Source organism: Somniosus microcephalus, chromosome 11 (assembly GCF_052327205.1).
Source record: "Somniosus microcephalus isolate GS21.2 chromosome 11, FLI_Smic_1.0, whole genome shotgun sequence".
NCBI classification, from domain to species: domain Eukaryota; kingdom Metazoa; phylum Chordata; class Chondrichthyes; order Squaliformes; family Somniosidae; genus Somniosus; species Somniosus microcephalus.
Genome location: NC_140997.1, coordinates 11,986,280 through 12,003,356, shown reverse-complemented (window position 1 = coordinate 12,003,356; position 17,077 = coordinate 11,986,280). Strand labels below are relative to the sequence as shown.

The window sequence follows — 17,077 nt, the reverse complement described above, 5'->3', positions numbered from 1 at the left end:
GTGCTATATTAATGCAAGTTGTTGTTGTTGACTTTGAGCGATAGTTCCATTGACTTCAATGCAAATAACAATCGCGAGGATGTAAAACGGGCTGCCGATTCACTATCGCCTGTATTAGACTGTCACACAAAGTCAAGATTATCCCCCGTCCCCACTCCTCCCTCCCCTCATGTATATGATATTGTGGGCCAGTGGGCGGGGAAGTAGGTTTAGTGTCTAATGAATTCTTGATGGACACATTTAAAAAAAAAATGTGTTTATGGGATGTAGGCATCACTGACAAGGCCAGCATTTATTGCCTATCCCTAATTGCCTTTGAGAAGGTGGTGGTGAGCCGCCTTCTTGAACCGCTGCAGTCCGTGTGATGAAGGCACTCCCACAGTGTTGTTAGGTAGGGAGTTCCAGGATTTTGACCCAGCGACAATTAAGGAACAGCGATATACTTCTAAGTCAGGATGGTGTGTGACTTGGAGGGAAACTTGGAGCTGGTGGTGTTCCCATGCGCCTGCTGCCCTTGTCCTTTTGGTGGAAGAGGTCGCGGGTTTGGGAGGTGCTGCCGAAGAAGCCTTGGCGAGTTGCTGCAGTGCATCTTGTAGATGGTACACACTGCAGCCACGGTACGCCGGTGGTGGAGGGAATGAATGTTTAAGGTGGTAGATGGGGTGCAAATCAAGTGGGCTGCTTTGTCCTGGATAGTGTCAAGCTTCTTGAGTGTTGTTGGAGCTGCACTCATCCAGGCAAGTGGAGAGTATTCCATCACATCCTTACTTGTGCCTTGTAGATGTTGGAAAGGCTTTGGGGAGTTAGGAGGTGAGACACTCGCCACAGAATACCTAGCCTGACCTGCTTGTTGCCACAGTATTTATGTGGCTGGTCCAGTTAAGTTTCTGGTCAATGGTGACCCCCAGGATGTTGATGGTGGGAGATTCGGCGATAGTAATTGTTAAATCTGGATATCTTTAGGTAGTGTGTCCTTCAAATAATCGACAGAGGCTGCAGAGAACAATCAACAGGTGTTTACTGGATGAGGGTTGCTCTAAAACTAAGCAGTAGAGATCCCTACTCAGGGTTATATACAGGTGTGGTCACTGCCGGTACTACAGTATACAGGAGCTGTAAAAAGTAGTTCTCCCCTTAAAGGTACATACACTACAATTCCTCCCCTTTTAGATTAACAGTACCATAACATTCATTTAACAATTAACACTTTTAACATGCAACATTAACTGAAAATAGTCCATTTATAAATTCAGTCTTTGGGGCGGCTTCCTGATCCTTTCTGGATAGCGCCTTTCCTGAGTGTCTTGCTCTTGGTGCGGAGGTGATTCTGGCCCCCTGTCGTCAGTTGGTTCATCAGCTTCCGATACTACTGTTTCTGGGGTAGATGCTACCTGTATGTCGGGTTCATTACCAGGTACGCGAGACATGGGGTTGACTTGTTCCTGTGACGCTAGGATCTGGTCGACATGGCGTCTCACAATGTTCTCCCCAACATCCATTGTGTACATTAGTGGCCCCTGCCGTGTGCATATCGTTCCTGGTTGCCATTTCTCTGTTCGGTAGTCGCGGGCCAAGACTGGTTGCCCTACATTGAAGCTCCTTGTCGGCTTCTCATTGATGTGCTGGAATTGCTTACTCTCAACATCTCTTCGTACATTTGGTCTGAGCAAATCCAGACGAGATCTCAACCTTCAGTTAAAGAACATCATGGCCGGGGTCTGGTTGGTAACTGCATGTGTCGCATTTCTGTAGGCTAACAGGAAATTGTCCACCTTATGCTGCAGTGGAATGTCGTCATCGCACATGGCCCTTACTGCCTTTTTAAAGGTTTGTACGAACCTCTCAGCCAATCCATTTGTGGCTGGGTGATACGGGCGGATGTGTAATGCCTTACCCCATTCCTTTTCATAAATTTCCGAAACTCTTCGGGCACAAACTGTGGTCCGTTATCAGAGCAAATCTGCTCTGGCAAGCCATTCCTGGCAAATATGGTCCGTAGGACTGCAATCGTTTTCTCCGTGGTGATGGAGGACATTTTGATCACCTCAAGCCATTTCGAGTGCGCATCCACGGCTATTAAAAACATTGAGTCCATGAATGGACCAGCAAAATCAATATGCACCCGTTGCCATGGAGAGGAGGGCCACTCCCATGGGTGTAGAGGGGCATGTGGTGGTGCATTTTGGACCTTCTGGCATCCTGAGCAGCTCTTTGTCAGGTCCTCGATTTGCTGATCGATCCCCGGCCACCACACATAAGCCCTAGCAAGGCTTTTCATTTTCACCCCTCCCAGATGGCCTTCGTGCAGCTCATTGAGCACTCTCTCCCTTAACTTGGGTGAAATTACCACTCGGGATCCACACATCAAGGTCCCCTGGCATACTGACAGCTGTTCTCTTCTGGATGAGAATGCTGGCAACAGTGAGTCGCCATGTGTTGGCCATCCCTTCACCGTCAAGTCATATACCCGAGACAGTGTCGGGTCAGTTCGGGTCTCCTTCTCTATATCCGCGTTAGTTACTGGCAGGCGTTCAATTATAGTCGAATAAAATATTTCGACAGGTGGTGCTTCCTCCGCAGTAAGCAGTGACAGGCGTGATAGCCCATCAGCGTTTCCATGCTGTTTCGTGCCCTTATACTCTATTTCATAATGGTTCGCCCCTAGAAAAAGGGACCATCTTTGTAGCCGTTGCGCAGTCATCACCGGAACGCCCTTCTTTGGATTAAAGATGGAGACAAGTGGTTGGTGGTCGGTCAGCAAGGTGAACTTCTGCCTGTGCAGATAGTGGTTGAACTTTTTCACTCCCCACACTAGGCTGAGGGCCTCCCTATCAATCTGGGCGTAGTTACGCTCGGCTGAGGTTAGTGACCGAGACGCAAAGGCTACTGGCCTCTCCGAGCCGTCCGGGAATTTGTGCGACAGCACCACTCCAATACCATAGGGTGATGCATCACACGCCAACCGAATTGGTAGTGCTGGGTTGAAATGAGCCAACACCACTTTTGATGTGATCAATTCTTTGCACTTCTGGAAAGCTCGTTTACATTCGTCATTCCACTTCCATAGTACCCCCGTTTGCAGTAGGGTGTTCAGTGGGTGCAGTACTGTAGACAAATTCGGCAAGAACTTATGGTAGTAGTTCACCAGCCCGAGGAACGACCTCAGTTGTGACACATTTTCCGGTGCTGGAGCCTTGACTATTGCCTCAATCTTTTCAGGGGACTTATGTAACCCCTTGTGGTAAACCACTGTTATAGTTATCACTGTATATTGTTCTCACTGTTCTCACTGTCACATCACTACACGAGGTCGCCTCTTGTCGCACTGTTATACCTGGGCTGACCACCTCCGACTCCGCCCATTACCTGCCCAGGTATAAAGGTAGCTGACTGGCTAGTATTCCTCCCTGTTGGATCGGATCACCCACGAGGGTGGGCTCTGTTATTTAGCCAATAAAAACCTTCAGTTACGTTCTTAACTCGTCGCCTTTTATTGGACTAATTGATAGGCATATCACCCCTCTTCATCAATAACGTGGCCACAATACGAGATCTGCTTCTGGAAAAACTCGCATTTGTGGCGATTAGGTCGGAGCCCATATTCCTTCAATCTAGTGAGCACCTGCTCCAGGTTGGCGAGGTGATCACTGTCATTTTTGCCCGTGACCAGGATGTCGTCCAAATAACACTGGGTCCCTGGAATCCCTTGCAGGACTTGATCCATTGCCCTTTGCCAAATAGCCGGAGCTGATGCTACCCCGAACACCAGCCGGTTGTATTGGTAGAGACCTTTATGAGTGTTGATCGTGAGGTACTGTTTCGAGGCTTCTTCTACCTCCATTTGCAGGTACGCCTGGGCCAGATCAATCTTAGTGAAGCATTTTCCTCCAGATAGCGAGGCGAAAATATCTTCAATCCGCGGAAGCGGATATTGTACCGTGTGAAGGACTGGGTTCACTGTCACCTTAAAGTCCCCACAGATGTGAATCTTCTTTGGTTCCCCCGGCGTATTACTCAACGACCTCTTCATTACAGGAACGATGGGTGTAGCCCACTCGCTCCAGTCCACTTTGGACAGTACTCCAGAACGTTCCAAACCTTCCAGCTCTGCTTTGACGGCTGGGCGGATCGCATAAGGCACCGATCTGGGCTTAAAAAACTTTGGGCTTGCATTTTCCTCTATTTTGATTGTCGCTGTTATGCCTTTGAGTGTTCCGAGTCCCTCCTGGAACACTTCTTGTGCGTCAGTTAGCATTTTTGACAGTCGTCCAGGTGTGACGTCGTCATCCTTTTTGGCATCTACCGTCAGTGCTTGTATGGCATGCCAATCTAACTGTATCTTCCGGATCCATTCACGTCCTAGTAGTGGTGGTCCTCCATCTGGCAATACATATAGGTCCATTTTTGGTGTTTCCTTGCCGTTGTATATCACGTTCACCCTTATTTTTCCTTTGGGGTAGACTTTTTGCCCCGTGTACGTCTTCAAGACACTCTCTGTATCTCTCAAGGGTATATGTGAGAATAGCCGCTTGTAGTCCCTTCGGTTTATGACTGTTAGGGCTGATCCTGTGTCCAATTCCATTTTCACTTGGACTCCGTCTATCTTGAGCGTGACCCAGATAGTTTGGTGATCCTCCATTTTGATTACATTATGTAGTTTCAGACAACCCAGCTCCTTGCTTCCAGAGTCTGTATCACTTTTCTGTTCGTCTGAACTACTCTCCGTCACCTTATGTACCTTTTTGTACTTCTCCTGTGGAGATTTCTTGCTGCTGGTTTTCTTTCCCGACCTGCAGACTCTTGCTATGTGTCCTACTTCTCCACACTGTCTGCACACTTGGTCCTTAAACCAACAATCCTTATGGTCGTGTGTTGTTCTGCCGCAGCGATAACACTTCCCTGCTCCATATGACATTTCAATTGTGCCATATTCTTGCGGTCTCCGTTGTATCTCTGCAGCGCCCCGTGCGGCTGCTTCGTGTGATACCGCCATGCTGAAAGCCTTGTCCAGCGTAAGATCCTTTTCTGATAGTAGCCATTTCTGGGTTCCTTCACTTTGAAGCCCACACACAAACTTGTCCCTTAAAGTATCTGCTAGTCCCGTTCCAAACTGGCAGTGTTTCGATAGCTTGCGCAGTTCCGTTAAATACTCAACATTACTTTCGTCTTTATGCTGGTTCCTTTTGTGGAACTTAAATCTTTCTGTTATCAGCAGCGGTGTGGGGTTTAAGTGGTCCTGTAGGATTGCCACTATGCTTTCAAAGTCCTTTTCCACTGGCTTCTCTGGGGTTACTAGGTTTCGCAGTAAGCCGTACTTTTTGCACCCATGGAATTCAACAATACCAGTGCTTTCCTGGCATCTGGCACTTCATTCACCTTGCAGTACACTTCTATGCGTTCTATATATGTCGCCCAATCTTCGACTTCATTGTCGAACGCTGTGACACTGCCACTCTTCGGCATCCCTGAGTGTGGTTAGACTGGCCAAAAATGGCGTCTCCCGCGCTTTCCTTTCTTCCCGCGCTCTCCCTTCTTCTCCACTGGCTCAAAATGGCGTCTCCCGCGCTCTCCCTTCTTCTCCACTGCGGCTCAAAAATGGCGTCTTCCCGCGCTCTCCCTTCTTTTCTTCCCCCATGGACGCTGCTCAGCCCTTGAACACCGGCCACGCTCTGCGCGTTTTCCTGCGCGCCTCTCTCGTTGACGCCGCTCGGTCCTCAACCCCGGCTGCGCCCTGTGCTCTTTACCCTCTCTCGTTGACGCCGCTCGGTCTTCAACCCCGGCTGCGCCCTGTGCGCTTTACCCTCTCTCTTACCCGTCGACGCTGCTCGGCCTTTTTCTGTGCCATCGGACGGCTCCCGCCACCGCTGTCCGGGGAGGGTCTGCGCCGTACCTGCTGCCAGCCCGCTGCGCTGGATCGTCGCAGCTGGAGAACCAAGCCCAGCTCTCTACAGCCTCCTCTGCGATGCTCAAGTTCTCCCTGGATGGGCGACGCCCGCACTGGTGGAATCGGCCTTCTTCTTCAGAGTTGCAGGTAGGTTCGAAACGACTCGTCGCCAATGTTAAATCTGGATATCTTTAGGTAGTGTGTCCTTCAAATAATCGACAGAGGCTGCAGAGAACAATCAACAGGTGTTTACTGGATGAGGGTTGCTCTAAAACTAAGCAGTAGAGATCCCTACTCAGGGTTATATACAGGTGTGGTCACTGCCGGTACTACAGTATACAGGAGATGTAAAAAGTAGTTCTCCCCTTAAAGGTACATACACTACAGTAATGCCGTTGAATGTCAAGAGGCGGTGGTTAGACTCTCGCTTGTTGGAGATAGTCATTGCCTGGCACTTGTGTGGTGCGAATGTTACCTGCCACTTATCAGCCCAAGCCTGAACGTCATCCAGGTCTTGTTGCATGCGGGCATGGACTGTTCCATTATCTGTGGAGGTGTGAATGGCACTGAACACTGCAGTCATCAGCGAACATCCCCATTTCTGACCTTATGTTGGAGGGAAGGTCATTGATGAAGCTGCTGAAGATGGTTGGGCCTAGGACACTGCCCTGAGGAACTCCTGCAGCGATGTCCTGGGGCTGTAATGATTGACCTTCAACCACCACAACCATCTTCCTTTGTGCGAGGTATGACTCCAGCCAGTGGAGCGATCCCCCCCCCGCCGATTCCCATTGACTTCAGTTTTACTAGGGCTCATTGATGCCACACTCGGTCAAATGCTGCCTTGATGTGGATTAATTAACTGGACAGTCATGTTTTTGATTTACAAGTGCAGTACCCACAATTCTCTTTGGATCTTTTCCTGTGAGGTGAAAGTTGAGAGGTCAGGCTGCGAGATCAGGGAAGTGATTTTAGCCCAGATCATTGAAGATACCTAACATAGTCATTACAGCTTTTCCTATTCTGCTTCCTCACTGCAGTATCTTTCACATTCACAGCCTTCTTGGAGGCCTGTACATGTATTATTTAAATAGTTTTGGTGCACAAGCAATCTAATGTCAGGTCACAGGGAGCAGTATGTCGGGGAACATAGGGCCTGATGAAAGGGAGGAACTGAAAGAAATCAGTATTTGTAGGGAAATGGTGTTAAGGAAATTGATGGGATTGAAGGCTGATAAATCCCCAGGGCCTGATAATCTACATCCTAGGGTACTTAAGGAAGTGGCCCTAGAAATAGTAGATGCATTGCTGATCATCTTCCAACATTCGATGGAATCTGGAACAGTACCCATGGATTGGAGGGTAGCTAATGTTACCCCACCATTCAAAAAAGGTGGTAGAGAGAAAATGGAGAATTACAGACCGGTAAGCCTGACATCGGTAGTGGGGAAAATGCTAGAGTCCATTATAAAAGATGTAATAGCAGAGCACTTGGGAAACAGTGACAGGATCGGACAAAGTCAACATGGATTTACAAAAGGTAAATCGTGCTTGACTAATCTACTGGAATTTTTTGAGGATGTAACTAGTAAAATAGATAAGGGAGAACCAGTGGATGTGGTGTATTTGAACTTTCAGAAGGCTTTCGATAAGGTCCCACGTAAGAGATTAGCGTGTAAAGTTAAGGCGCATGGGATTGGGGGCAAGGTATTGACTTGGATAGAGAACTGGTTGGCAGACAGAAAGCAAAGAGTTGGAATAAACGGGTCTTTTTCCAAGTGGCAGGCAGTGACTAGTGGGGTACTGCAGGGATCGGTCCTTGGACCCCAGCTATTTACAATATATATTAATGATCTAGACAAGGGAACTAGATGAAATATCTCCAAATTTGCAGATGACACAAAGCTGGGTGGGCGTGTGTACTGTGAGGAGGATGCCGAGAAACTCCAGTATGATTTGGACAGGTTGGGTGATTAGGCAGAAGCATGGCAGATGCAATATAACATGGATAAATGTGAGGTTATCCACTTTGGTGGCAAAAACAGGAAGGCAGATTATTATCTGAATGGCAATAGATTGGGAGAAGGGGAAGTGCAACGAGACCTGGGTGTCCTTGTGCACCAGTCGCTGAAGGTAAGCATGCAGGTGCAGCAGGCGGTTAAGAAGGCAAATGGTATGTTGGCCTTCATAGCGAGAGGGTTTGAGTACAAGAACAAGGATGTCTTGCTGCAGTTGTACAGGGCCTTGGTGAGACCACATCTTGAGTATTGTGTGCAGTTTTGGTCGCCTTATCTGAGGAAGGATGTTCTTGCCATGGAAGCAGTTCAGCGAAGATTCACCAGGCTGATACCTGGGATGGCAGGAATGACGTATGAGGAGAGATTGGGTCGATTGGGCTTGTACTCACTGGAGTTTAGAAGAATGAGAGGGGATCTCATTGAAACTTATAAAATTCTGGCAGGACTGGACAGACTAGATGCAGGGAGGATGTTCCCGATGGTCGGGGAATCCAGAACCAGGGGCAGCACGGTGGCATAGTGGTTAGCACTGTTGCCTCACAGCGCCAGGGACCCGGGTTCGAATCCGGCCTCGGGTGACTGTCTGTGTGGAGTTTGCATATTCTCCCCGTGTTTGCGTGGGTTTCCTCCGGGTGCTCCGGTTTCCTCCCACGGTCCAAAGATGTGCGGGTTAGGATGATTGGCTATGATAAATTGACCCTTAGTGTTAGGGGGATTAAATACGTGGGGTTACGGGGATAGGGTGGGATATGTGTTGGTGTAGGGGTTACGGGGATCGGGTGGGATATGTGTCGGTGCAGGCTCGATGGGCTGAAATGGCCTCTATCTGCACTGTGGGGTTTCTGTGATTCTGTGAACCAGGGGGTCACAGTCTAAGGATAAGGGGTAGGCCTTTTAGGACAGAAATGAGGAGGAATTTCTTCACCCAGAGAGTGGTGAACCTGTGGAATTCTCTACCACAGAAGGCAGTAGAGGCCAATTCATTAAATATATTCAAGAAGGAGTTGGATATATTTCTTAAGGCTAAAGGGATCAAGGGGTATGGGGAGAAAGCAGGGACTGAACTTGGATGATCAGCCATGATCACATTGAATGGCAGAGCAGGCTAGAGGGGCCGAATGGCCTACTCCTGCTTCTATGTTTCTAAGTACGGCTAAAGGGAAGTTATATTCCCTTTCACTACTGTGTGCATTAGTTAATGCTATGTTATATAAAATTACATCGAATGTACAGCACAGAAACAGGCTATTCGGCCCAACTGGTCCATGCCGGTGTTTATGCTCCATGCGAGCCTCCTCCCACCCTACTTCATCTCACCCTCTCAGCATATCCTTCTATTCATAGAAACATAGGAGCAGGAGTAGGGCATTCGGCCCCTCGAGCCTGCTCCGCCATTCAATGAGATCATGGCTGATCATCCAAATTCAGTACCCTGACCCTGCCTTCTCTCCATATCCCTTGATCCCTTTAGCCTTAAGAAATATATCGAACTCCTTCTTGAATATATTTAATGAATTGGCCTCCACTGCCTTCTGTGGTAGAGAATTCCACAGGTTCACCACTCTCTGGGTGAAGAAATTCCTCCTCATCTCTGTCCTAAATGGCTTACCCCTTATCCTTAGACTGTGACCCCTGGTTCTGGACTCCCCGACCATCGGGAACATCCTTCCTGCATCTAGTCTGTCTGGTCCTGTTAGAATTTTATTCCTTTCTCCCTCCTGTACTTATCTAGCTTATCTAGAATTTTATTCCTTTCTCCCTCCTGTACTTATCTAGCTTATCTAGAATTTTATTCCTTTCTCCCTCCTGTACTTATCTAGCTTCCCCTTAAATGCATCTATGCTGTTCGCCTCAACCACTCACTGTGGTAGTGAGTTCCACATTCTCACCACTCTCTGGGTAAAGATGTTTCCCTATTGGATTTATTAGTGACTATCTTATAGTTATGATCCCTAGTTTAGGTCTCACTACACTGGTGCACCTCAACTAATTAAACTAATAATGGCTACAGTGATAGGCCAAGCCACAGAGTGCAGAAGAGGTTGGAAAGAGTAAGAGATATACATACATATATATATGTACGCATGGTAAATCAAGGAGGCAGTAGTTATATGACAGCGAGATTGGGTTGTAAAATAGTGCAGATTGCCCGAGGAAGTTGCTGTGCTATATAAATGAAAGCTGTTATTGTTGAAGAATAGGGAGGAAGGGGAGACCGAGGGAGGGACGGAGTCCCTCAGCTACGAGGTCCTGGGAGAGCGTTGAGGGAATTCCAATGGTGGGGCGAAGGAAAGTTATCTTTGATTTTGACTTAAATGTGATCATTAACATAAAGAACACACTTGCAAAAAATTATTTTGCTATAAAATATGGGTTAGAGACCAACCAGTCTGTAAACAGTGGAGCGGGTATAGGGTTTTATGCCAGTTTCTTTGCCTGTGCTCCCCGCTTTCACTCCTGAGGTAATAATCTGTGCATAGTTATAATACCAGAAGTGCCACTTGACCTCCAGTACCTCCACCCAAGCAATCACTCCTCGTGTTCGAGATAGTGAGTGTTGGCAGGCTCTTCCACCATGATGGGGGGGTGCGGGGTGTCACCATTGTACGCACACAAGCACTACATAGTGACAAGGAGTAGTAACCTGGCTAGCTTTCACTTCAATAGTCCAAAGGTGTTGAGGCCAATTGTAACACACCTACTGGCACTTGAGCTCAGATCAGCCCAACTCAGCAAAAAAGTGGGGATTAAACTTCCGGAAACTGAGCTACCTGTTGCCTTTAACAGGAGTGCCCATAAACTGTCATACATGGCGGGTGGGTCGGTAACCAGAGGACACAGATTTAAAATAAGAACCAGGGGGCAGATGAGGACCTTTTTTTTGCAGCAAGTTGTTATGATCTGGGAGACACTGCCTGAAAGGGTGGTGGAAGCAGAATATCATTAGTAACTTTCAAAAGGATATATGCTTGAAAAATTTGCAGCGCCATGGGGAAAGAGCAAGGGAGTGGGACTAATTGGGTCGCTCTTTGAAAGAGCCGGCACAGGCACCATGGGCCGAATGGCCTCCTTCTGTGCTGTCTGATTCTCGGACCCGTCTACCTATGGCCTTCACTGATACATGATGTGGAGATGTTGTTCTGCAAGGGTGAATGGTATGAATCCATCAAAGTCGACTCAACAATGAAGAACACGTGGCTGGACATTTTATGGCAGATAAATAATGGGAGCAATTTCACACTTTGTGAAGAACAATAATATACAAAGTTTAACGCTTCTAGTCCCCCGTCAGAGCAAGGAACCACCACCACTCCTACTGGGGATGGATTTTAAAACCGATCCCAAATAGATCTGGCCTCTCAAAGGATAAGCAGGACACACTGGAAGAGCATAAGAACATTTGCGAGAGAGAGGGGTTAACGTTACATTAGAATCATAGAATGATACAGCACAGACAGAGGCCATTCGGCCCATTGTGCCTGTGCCGGCTCTTTGAAAGAGCTCTCCAATTAGTCCCACTCCCCTGCTCTTTCCCCATCGTCCAGCAAATGTTTCTTTTTCAAGTAATTATCCAATTCCTTTTGGAAAGTTATTATGGAACCTGCTTCCACCGCCCTTTCAGGCAGTGCATTCCAGATCACAACAACTCCCTGCTTAAAAAAAATTCTCCTCATCTCCCCCTCTGGTTCTTTTGCCAATTACCTTAAATCTGTGTCCTCTGGTTACCGACTAGTTTCTCCTCATTTACTCTTATCAAAACCCCTCATTAAAACTCATTTTTTGTTTCAAAAGTCAGACACACAAGAAAGCGTCGGTAAGATAAGGAGGCGAGTGAACATGATGCTAAAATGGAATGGAGAACACTGGCGTGCTGATTCAGATCAGGGGCAGCCTGACAGGCAGGCAGGAGCGATCTGCTTGGCAAGAAGTCTGAAATATGAAAGCGGCCTGATAAAAAAAAGTTTTCAGATAATCGTCACTGAATTTTTCTCTTTTTTTTATTTTCCAGAAAAGCGGATGAAAATATCTGAAGAAATGTTCTGGAAGTACAAAGGAATCGAAAGAGAAACGAGCATAAAGAAAACTGGAGTCGGGAAATATCATGAATTACACAGACAAGAAAGTAACGGGACTTCAGTTTAAGAGCTAGCCGTTCAAGGAGCGCAGCACAACCCAGCATCATTTGTGCTGCAGTTGGGTGCTATTGAAAGCTCTTTGCCCACAAACCCTTCGAGCACAAGGGGATGGCTCTGCACAGTCTCGCTCTCTGGGTCTCTCTAGCCTCGTTGATGAATGCTGCTGGAGTTCGCGGTGACTGCTGGCTCATTGAAGGAGAGAAAGGATTCGTGTGGCTGGCAATTTGTAGCCAAAACCAGCCCCCGTACGAATCCATTCCTCAGCACATCAACAGCACGATCGTGGATCTCCGGCTGAACGAGAACAAGATCAAAAGTGTCCAATATTCCTCGCTCAACAGGTTCGGCAACTTGACGGAACTCAATCTGACCAAGAATCAGATTTCCTACATCGAGGATGGAGCCTTTTCCGCCCAGTACAACCTGCGCGTTTTGCAACTGGGATTCAACAAGCTTCGGAACATCACCGAGGGGATCCTGCGGGGGCTGGGCAGGCTGGAATACCTCTACCTCCAGGCCAACCTTATTGAGGTGGTGAGTCCCAATTCCTTTTGGGAATGTCCCAACGTTATGAACATCGACCTGTCCATGAACCGGTTGCAGACATTGGAAAGTTCCACCTTCCTCGGTCTCGGCAAGCTCTCTACTTGCGAACTCTACGGTAACCCGTTCTACTGCTCTTGTGAGCTGCTGGGCTTCCTGAAATGGCTGGTGCAGTTCAACAACGCCACCAGGAACTATGATCGGACTCAATGTACATCTCCTTCAGATTTTGCTGGGTATCTTTTGCTGAGCCAAGGCCAGGCCAGTTCCAATGACGCATTGAGTGTGCTTGCCTCCATGTGCAATGAAGATCTTTATTCCATTGATCCCAGGTTCATCTTCACACAGAAACCCTCAACTACTGCCGTCCCAGAAAGTCCTTGTGAAGCTGAAGATTGTCCATCAGGTGAAGAATCTACACCACTGATATCCTTCCAGACCCCCTTCATGAAGGCTGATGACACACCAGTAATAAAGTTAAAAGAAGTCGCCTACACCACCGCAACCCTGATGGTCCATATTCCATCTCCTATTAGTAAAGAAAACACCCTGGTACAATATAACAACAGCATGTACATAAACATAAAGAAACTGGTCACAGAAAAGGAGGAAATTAAAATTGAGGAGTTAAATCCCCACACTAACTATACGTATTGTGTGACTTCCATTCAGAATTCCCAGAGATACAATCATACTTGTGTCACGTTCTCCACAAGGGCTAAAACCAAAGCAAGGCCATTGCCAGCCGCTTCCAACACCACTCATTACATCATGACCATCCTGGGTTGCCTCTTTGGGGTAGTCATCATCTTGGGTGTGATCTATTACTGCCTGCGCAAAAAGAAGGAGGAACGGGTAAAGAGCAAGAAACCAGGAAACGCCAAGAAGACGATAATTGAGCTGAAATACGCCCCAGAGCTGGAGACCATCACCATCACCCAAATGGCACAGAAGCCCGTCCCGCCCTCCGACATCATGTCATCCAGGATGCCTTTCCTGCCTTCGTCCGGGGACCTGGAAGAGTACAATCTCCAGGAAGTGATTGAAAGTCCAAAACACAGCCGGGGGAATTATATCGACGTGAGGACGGGGGAACATCCATATCATAGAGATATTCTCGAGAGTATGTTTGGGGAGAGCCAGGGCTCTGCCGCTGAGATATCGACCATAGCAAAAGAGGTGGATCAAGTAAATCTGATCATCAATAACTGCATTGATGCGCTGCAGACAGAAACTAGCCCTTTCCGAGGTCCCGGCGCTGGGGCCATGGCTTCGGTGGAGTCCCAGGGCTTTCTGGTTGCCGAACAGTCCCAGGGGAAATCGGGGTTCCTGTCTCCTCTTTATCGGGATAGCTACCATCCATTAAAGAGGCACAGCAGTATGGACGCGGCACCCACATGTCCCAGCATCTCGTCCAACTGCTCCGTGCGTAGCCCCAGGTCGGTGCGCTCTGATATCTATGCCGGTCCCCGGTACAAATCAGAGGCGAAATACATTGAAAGGACCTCTCCGACACCCAGTGCCATGCTGACCGGGACCCCGTGCCGAATTGTGAGATCAGAAGCGGGACAAATGCAACCCTACAGCGACCACTCCCACCTCTACGCTGGGTTGCACCATGGAGAGCGAAAGCAAGCCAGGAGCCCAAGCCCGTGTGTCTTCGAACCCCTCCCGCGATCTCGATCCAGGAGGAATCTGGCCTACTCTCAGTTCTCCCCCCAGTACCACAGCGTCAGCTATGCCTCCAGCCCGGAATACTCCAGCAAATCCTCCAAGGGAGTCTGGGAGCGCTATAAGCCTCATGAAAAATGGCACCGGAAGGACGAGTACCTCGCGGCAGGGTATGCACTGAGGAAGAAAGTCCAGTTTGCAACAGACGAGGACTTGCATGATATTCTAGATTACTGGAAAGGAGTTTCCAGCCAGCACAAATCCTGATTCCTCATTTATCAAGACTAAATTGGACCAAAAAAAGAGAAAATAACTTTAAAGCATCTGTTTTTACCCAATCAAATTAACTTCTTAAAAGAAAAATTGAACGCACCAAGAATTCTTGAAACTGAACTCTAAAACCTGTATAAAGGATTTCTTTTTTTATATATATAGATACATATATATAAAAAGGAAACCCATTCGCCTTGGAATATTGGATATTATTTATCGCATGACTCTGTCCTGTGACTGTGACTCACTGTGGTATACATGGGCATTGTTCGTTGTACAATATACACCGTGACTGGACTGTGCCGTGTAACTGTAGCTCACACACCGCTCACACCTTGCATTGTACAGTAATATTTACCAGTAAATCCCCCTCCCCCCGCACTTCTGTACAGATAAATTTCTATATTTGCAATGATGTTTCTGGAGTTTTTCGCCTGTTTGTATCAGGTTTTAATCGCGGATTTTACAGAGCAGTTTGTTTGGTTTCCAATGAATGTCTGACAACTGACCCCCGAACATTGGATAAAACTGGACTGGTGAAAGAAATGAACTGAATGGTTTCTTCTGTCGCACTCTCTTTCTGTCTCATTGGTCCAAGTCACGGGTTCTCTCAGAGAGAGTAAAGTCTTCACTGCCAATGGGACGAAAGAAAGAAAAGGAAAGAAAGAAGCGAGAAAGAGAGGGAGAGAGAAAGAAATAAATAGAGAAAGAGAAAGGAAAGGAAAGAAAGAAAATGAAAAACATTTCTATAGCGCCTTTCATGACCTCAGGATTTCCCAAAGCGTTTTACAGCCAATGAAGTACTTCAAAGAACAGCTCTTGTTGGGCTGAGGTTTGATGGATGCTCCCCCAAGTGATGATTCTTCTTGTCTGAATCTAGACAGTGACAGTTTCAGGATACCTGATCTTAGGGAACATTGCGGCGGTGGTCAATCTTGTTCTCATCCCTCACCCACCATTTTGATTTCCCCATACACATACATGGCTACCCAATCACATCATCGTAGGTGACCTCCAAAACTTTCAAGATCTGCAACTGTTTCCTCAGCTCCCTTCTCACACAAGCTTCTCACTGAAGCAAACCAACTAATTGTGTGGTTCAAATAAAATCATCATTTATTATTGGAAAAACTCAGCAGGCCAGGCAGCATCCATGGAGAGAGAAACAGAGTTAACGTTTCAGGTCGAAGACCTTTCGTCAGAACTGGAAACAAGCAGGAAAAGGAACAGATTTTAAAGCAAGTTTAGGGGTTGGGAAATGGGGGAGGGGATGAAAGAACAAAAGGGAAGGTTCTGTGATATGATGGAAGGCAGGAGAAGCTGGACCATGACCCCACTACCGAACATCAAGCCACCATTTCCAAGACTATCACTGACCTCATCTCCTCTGGAGATCTTCCCTCCATGGCCACCAACCTCATTGTTCCCCAACCCCGCACAGCCCGCTTCTACCTCCTTCCCAAGATCCACAAACAGGACTGCCCTGGTAGACCCATCGTTTCAGCCTGTTCTTGCCCCACAGAACTTATCTCTTCCTATCTCAACTCTATTTTTTCTCCCCTTGTCCAGTCTCTTCCCACCTACATCCGCGACTCTTCCGACGCCCTCCGCCACTTTAGCAATTTCCAGTTTCCTGGCCCCAACCGCCTCCTTTTCACTATGGATGTACAATCCTCTACACCTCCATCCCCCACCAGGATGGCCTGAGGGCACTCCACTTCTTCCTTGAACAGAGGCCCAACCAGTCCCCATCCACCACCACCCTCCTCCGCCTGGCTGAACTTGTTCTCACATTGAACAACTTCTCCTTTGACTCCACTCACTTCCTCCAAATCAAAGGTGTTGCCATGGGTACCTGCATGGGTCCTAGCTATGCCTGCCTTTTTGTGGGATATGTGGAACACTCTTTGTTCCAGTCCTACTTGGGTCCCCTCCCTCACCTCTTTTTCCGATACATTGATGACTGTATCGGTGCCGTTTCCTGCTCTCGCCCTGAACTAGACAATTTCATTCACTTTGCTTCCAATTTCCACCCTTCCCTCACCTTCACATGGTCCAGCTCTGACTCTTCCCTTCCCTTCCTCGACTTCTCCGTCTCCATCTCTGGGGATAGGTTATTGACAAACATTCACTACAAGCCCACTGACTCCCACAGCTACCTGGACTACACTTCCTCCCACCCCGCCTCCTGTAAGGACTCTATTCCATTCTTCCAGTTTATCCGTCTCCGCCGCATCTGCTCCGACGATGCCACCTTCCATACCAGTGCTTCTGACATGTCTTCCTTTTTCCTCAACTGAGGATTCCCCTCTACTGTGGTTGACAAGGCCCTCGACCGTGTCCGTTCTATTTCCCGCACTTCTGCCCTCACCCCTGCCCCTCCCTCCCGGAACCACGATAGGGTTCCCCTTGTCCTCACCTTTCACCCCACCAGCCTCCACATTCAACAGATCATCCTCCGCCATTTCCGCCACCTCCAGCGTGATCCCACCACCAAATGCATCTTCCCCTCACCTCCCCTTTCAGTATTCCGTAGGGACCGCTCCCTCCGC

At 47.9% G+C, this 17,077-nt stretch overlaps 1 protein-coding gene across 2 annotated transcripts in view; it reads left to right on the top strand.

The window, feature by feature from the left end:
* LOC147110321 (protein ELFN1-like) overlaps nucleotides 1-14,937 on the top strand; it is a 165,459-nt gene extending 150,522 nt beyond the window's left edge. For both annotated transcript variants that reach the window (XM_086000215.1, XM_086000216.1), the window contains exon 2: nucleotides 11,912-14,937. In XM_086000215.1, the coding sequence (XP_085856341.1) occupies nucleotides 12,147-14,519 (2,373 nt within the window). In that variant the 5' untranslated portion in view covers nucleotides 11,912-12,146 and the 3' untranslated portion in view covers nucleotides 14,520-14,937. The remainder of the gene's footprint in view (nucleotides 1-11,911) is intronic.
* The last annotated feature ends 2,140 nt before the right edge of the window (nucleotides 14,938-17,077 follow it).